At 29.4% G+C, this 4978-nt stretch overlaps 1 protein-coding gene across 1 annotated transcript; it reads right to left on the bottom strand.

Moving 5' to 3' along the window:
• Positions 1-680: 680 nt before the first annotated feature.
• LOC113383486 (cuticle protein 1-like) lies at positions 681-4499 on the bottom strand. Its single transcript, XM_026621749.1, has 3 exons — positions 4491-4499; positions 2985-3206; positions 681-842 (listed from the first exon to the last, which is right to left on the bottom strand). The coding sequence occupies exons 1-3, from the start codon at positions 4497-4499 to the stop codon at positions 681-683; spliced, it is 393 nt and encodes a 130-aa protein (XP_026477534.1).
• Between the last annotated feature and the right edge of the window lie 479 nt (positions 4500-4978).

Here is a 4978-nt window from a genome sequence, read left to right as displayed (position 1 = left end):
GTCTCAAACAATTTACACCAGGTATACACACTATATTCACAACTATGTTAAATCAAAAATCAAAATTAATTCATAAATATAATGCACATTTCAAATATAATATAAACTGACTTGATCCTCGAATAAAGTTTAGTTAATTTTATAAATAAGACAAATATTTTAATGCAAACATATATTCTCTTTTTTTTAATTTTTGATTACAGTTATCTTATAAACTAACTTACAGGTACATTTTTTTTTTGCAAGTGCAATGTGTTATTTAAGATGGATCTTTAGGTAGATACCCGGAGAAAAGGAAAAAGATAAATGATTAGATTTTAAATAATTAGTAGAATAAATTTAATAGATCAGAATCTATCGAAATATCAAATAATATTTGTGAGATCTTCGTAGTGAATCTGAAGAATGTTATAAATAATAAAGAATACAAAGTGTGGTGGACAGTTACAAAGTTTTGTGCATGGTGCTAAGAAATAGGTGGTGGATCACGAAATATTTTGTATTGTCACAAATACAAATACATTTTTTCAGGTTTTATCAATAATATGAAGTTATAGTAGAGTAGAAGGCGTTACAGATAAGTCATGTCAGTCCAATAATATATAAAACATATTTATCCCAGCCAGACTGTCCTAATCAGTTCCTTGAGTTGAGTATTGTTTATTGTAGATGTATCATTTTTAATGGCAGAATGGATAATTTGGGCATTTGTAGGCAGATACTCCATCAGGATAAAGTCTGTGGGCAAATCCTGGTAATGGAGGAGCGTGGTAAGCTGCTCCAATGGTGTTGTCGCAGTATGGATAATTTGGGCAGGTTGATGGGTCAACTCCAGCTGGTATCTAAATTGATAGAGATTAATTCTTAAATATATTTAAAATTAAAAATCCTTAGAGGAATAATTCCTAGTATAGTTTCCCAAATTTATACAAAAATAAAAAATCTACACTATTGATTATTGTTATAAGGCCTGAAATGCCATTATTGGCGTTGTACCCAAAATCTTTGTTCAGAAAATAAAATTGATCCGAGAGTGTTGAAAGAGCATTGCTGTTCCTATATCATTTGCAACCTTAATTATTCGATTGATTTGAATTTTAGCTTTGTATTTTATTGTAGTTAGTTCAATTGTGGTAATTTATATTTTGTAACGAGTCTAATCTCAAATCCAAAATATATGAAATATGAAATATGATCCACTTTTATTAGGCTGGATTGTTCCAAATTAGGTATAACTCTACATCATTTATTTTTTTATTTGCAAAGTTTTATTGTCAATCAAAATAATATACATTTTTTAAGACAATGTGCTGTAAAGTTAATGCATTTAAGAGATTATCTCCTAAGATATATCCCTCTTTTTTTATTTTTTGACATTTTATTTAAGATCGTAAGGCCATTTTTTCTTCAATCTGTGTGGGATATTCCTCGCTTAATACTTTTAAATATATGTTTGGGTGACCTGGTAGTTTTTCGTGGTATTTTTTGCTCCTTTCTTTTATCATTTCATTAATAGATTTTATTTTTAGGTCTTTATGTAGGGTGTCATTTGTAACATACCAGGGTGCGTTCACAATGCATCTGAAAATTTTCGATTGCGCTACTTATATTTTTTTATACTTGAATTGTTTGCGCACGCCCATAGCTCAATGCCGTATGTCCAGATTGGGATAATTATTGTTTATATAAAAGGATTTTGTTTTTATAGCAATATTTGAACTCCTAACTCTACATCAAGATTGTATATTAAACAAATCCTTATGAATAAATAAATGTACGATAGGTAGTACTGCCCCAAGGCAGGTCCGTGAGTTGAGTTAAACTCCAACTCGATTTAAGAAAGAATATTTATGAGACTTAAATTTAGTTAATTTTTAAATATTTGAATGTATATATGTATGTATAATTTAACTAAATGTATTAATATCAATTTGGATAGATATACATAGTTTATAATTTATGATGCCTTGATAATGTATACAAATTCGAACTCAAATAAAATTCTCATGAGAAAAAACTTTTTAAAGACGTTTTGCGGAGGCTGCTTCATACAACTTGAAAGCAAATTTGCAGTATATAAACGAAATGACCCAAAATCTTTGCAATTGGTTCGAAACTAAATCACAAGTCTAAAATGAAGTAAAATTTTAACTACACTGTCAATTTATAAATGATTAGCATACCGGGCGAACTCCGTTTCACCACCAGATGGTTTCATTTTATGTAACATTTCGTTTGGTGATTAAAAGATGAAAAAAAAAATTGCCTGCTGTTAAAATTGAATAAAAATTTGCACAATACACGTGATTGATTTGATGGTTTCCAATTGAAATGTTGGGAAACAAATAACTTATTTTTTTACATTTTTTGCACAATTTCACAGTGAACACAATGCCGGTTTGTCACATGAAATTAACTAATAACAATAATAACTAATAATTAACATGAAGTATCAGAGATGACGTATGTAAAAAAGAAAAAATGTTTTCCGCTTTTCTGTTGAAATTTTTCTTCAATTTTCTCAGCTATAAACCTTGCGGAGCCCGAGACCTTTCCAACGAATGCAAAATTGTCGAAATCGGTTCGTGCGTTCTGGAGTTATATCGTCAGGAAGGAAAACCCGACTTATTTTTATATAATAGATATTGATATTTATATCCATAGTTTGTAAAACTATTAAAATTAGAACACAACTTTTGCAGTCATGTTCAATATAGTTAATAAGTTGTATAAAGAAGCGTGTTAAGCTGGTCCAATGGTGATAAATTTCAAATTTTTCAATCAAAATAACTACAAACATTTGATATTTTTAATGTTTTTAAGGAAATATGTCCGATTGTTAATAAAAATGATAAAAAATCTTAAAACTCTCTTAAAAATCATTTTATCCATTCTGTACGACTAGATACACCGATCACATAAGTCTCCTAATACATAGAACTTAAAACCTTCTCCATCTGACAAATATTTTTTTTATAATATACTAACTTGGCGCCCCCAACTCCGTGGTAATCGTGATGATCGTAATGAATTGGAGCTACTGGTACGACTGGGGCGTGGGCAACAGCATACTGGGCGAGAAGCAAATTATCACAATGGGGATAACCAGGACACAGTGCAGGATTTACTCCAGCCGGGTAACGGGCACCAGCATGTTGAGGTAATCCATAAACCACTGCTAAGCAGATGGCGGAAAAAGCCAAGACCTATGGTAAAAGATTGAGGAATTCAATGATAGATTTAAATTCCTCGACGAACCAGAAGTTTAGCGCATTTTATTTATTATTAGGCAAGATGAGATAATACATTCAGAGTTCATAATATGTTCACAATGAAGGATCATGAGAAAAAATTAAATCGAAGTAAAATTGTAGGTAACATAACCCAAATTCCTTTTGCTTTGGTCAATCATCAACAAACTTAATGAAAATAAACTTTTTAATTGCATGTACTTTATATATCATTTGGGAATAGATATAATCACATATAAAACCTTCCTTGAAGCTTGATTATTTTAACATATGATTTGATTTTATAGTTATTGAAAATATAATAAATTTTTACAAAGTCAAATCTAATGAACAAAACCGATTTTCTGGCGCAAACTCTTTTTCGGGAAGTTGAAACTAAATTATTTAATACAATAATTAACTTTAATATAATGTTTGATTCAAAAAAAGGCTACTTTATCAGTGGCACAATAATCTTGCAAGCAAAAGGTTGCGAGTTCAAATTCCGCACTACATACAACCTGATATCAAGCAGTAGTAATATTTATTTCTACTGGAAAATATAATCCAAACATGGTTTCAGATAAAAATATCATATATCACTCACACTTTACAACTGGGCACCATAAACATTTCAGCAGCAAAAGAAAGGGTAACCATTGGGTTGCCTTCTAATAAAGATAGCAGGAAATATATTAGACAACAACTGATAAAACAAAAAAATAGTTATGAATACCATTCGAAATGTAATAAAAATTATTGAAATAAGCAAAAATATTATTATAACATTTTCAGGAAATTAAAAATGATTAGCTAAAAAAAGTAATTGAATTTATTATAATGGTATAAAAAAGAAGGCATTGAATATTTACTGTCACTATTTTTAGCATACAACAATCTCGCAAAGATAGAGTTGCAAGTTCAAATACTGTACTACGTACGACCAGATATCAAGCAGTAGTGATATCTGTTTTTTGGAAAATATAAATCAAAACTTGTCTTCAAGTTAATACAGCATATATCACTCATACTTTACAAGTATGTACAGTAAAAATTTCAGCACAAGGACAACCATTGGGTTGCCTTCTAATAAAATTAGCAGAAAATACTGTACACATCAGTTGATAGAATAAAAGGATAGTTTTGATTACTATTCAAAATTAAATAAAAACTATTATAAAAAGCAAAAATATTATGAAACTTTCAGGAAATTAAAAACAAATTGCTTTTTTTACTTTTTTACTATTTTTCATTGTTTACCTTTACCATTGTCGGGGTAAAGATTTAGTTGGTTCTTTTTACCCCACCCACGTGTAAGCTTTTACAGAGGATAATATAAAAAAAACTTTTGAATCTAATTCAAAATCAACAATACATCTTATAAGACCATTAAATAACGTATACTAAAAATTATATAAAGGCCTCGTAAACTAAACAACAGTGCTCACATACAAATAAACTAACAACGAAAGAAAACTTTTGTTATGGATTTTCAAACATTGTCGTTTATCTCCCTATAGCAACATCGTAAGAATCAAGGTAATGGCTGGTAATACATTTTTGTTCCTCTACTTTCAAATATTGTTGTTGAAAAATTCTTAACTTTACTTATTTTTGAAATATCGGTGGTGGTAAATTATTATTCATGAATTTTTAAGCCCTGTTCTACCCTTTATCACACACACACACTTTACAGTAAAAATTTTAAGACAAAAACAAAGGACAACCATTGGGTTGCCTTCTAATAA

Source organism: Ctenocephalides felis, unplaced genomic scaffold, assembly GCF_003426905.1.
Source record: "Ctenocephalides felis isolate EL2017-DRISC unplaced genomic scaffold, ASM342690v1 CF-g0.4_SCAFFOLD_03570, whole genome shotgun sequence".
NCBI classification, from domain to species: Eukaryota; Metazoa; Arthropoda; class Insecta; order Siphonaptera; family Pulicidae; genus Ctenocephalides; species Ctenocephalides felis.
The sequence above is the reverse complement of the archived record's forward strand: the minus strand, read 5'-3'. Positions and strand labels throughout refer to the sequence as shown.

What these genes read in the sequence shown, in the direction of transcription:
- LOC113383486 (XM_026621749.1), bottom strand. An exon ending in GAGTTGGGGGCGCCAAGTTA is followed by an intron (nt 843 to 2,984) that starts GTATATTATAAA and finishes CTATCAATTTAG; the next exon opens with ATACCAGCTGGAGTTGACCC.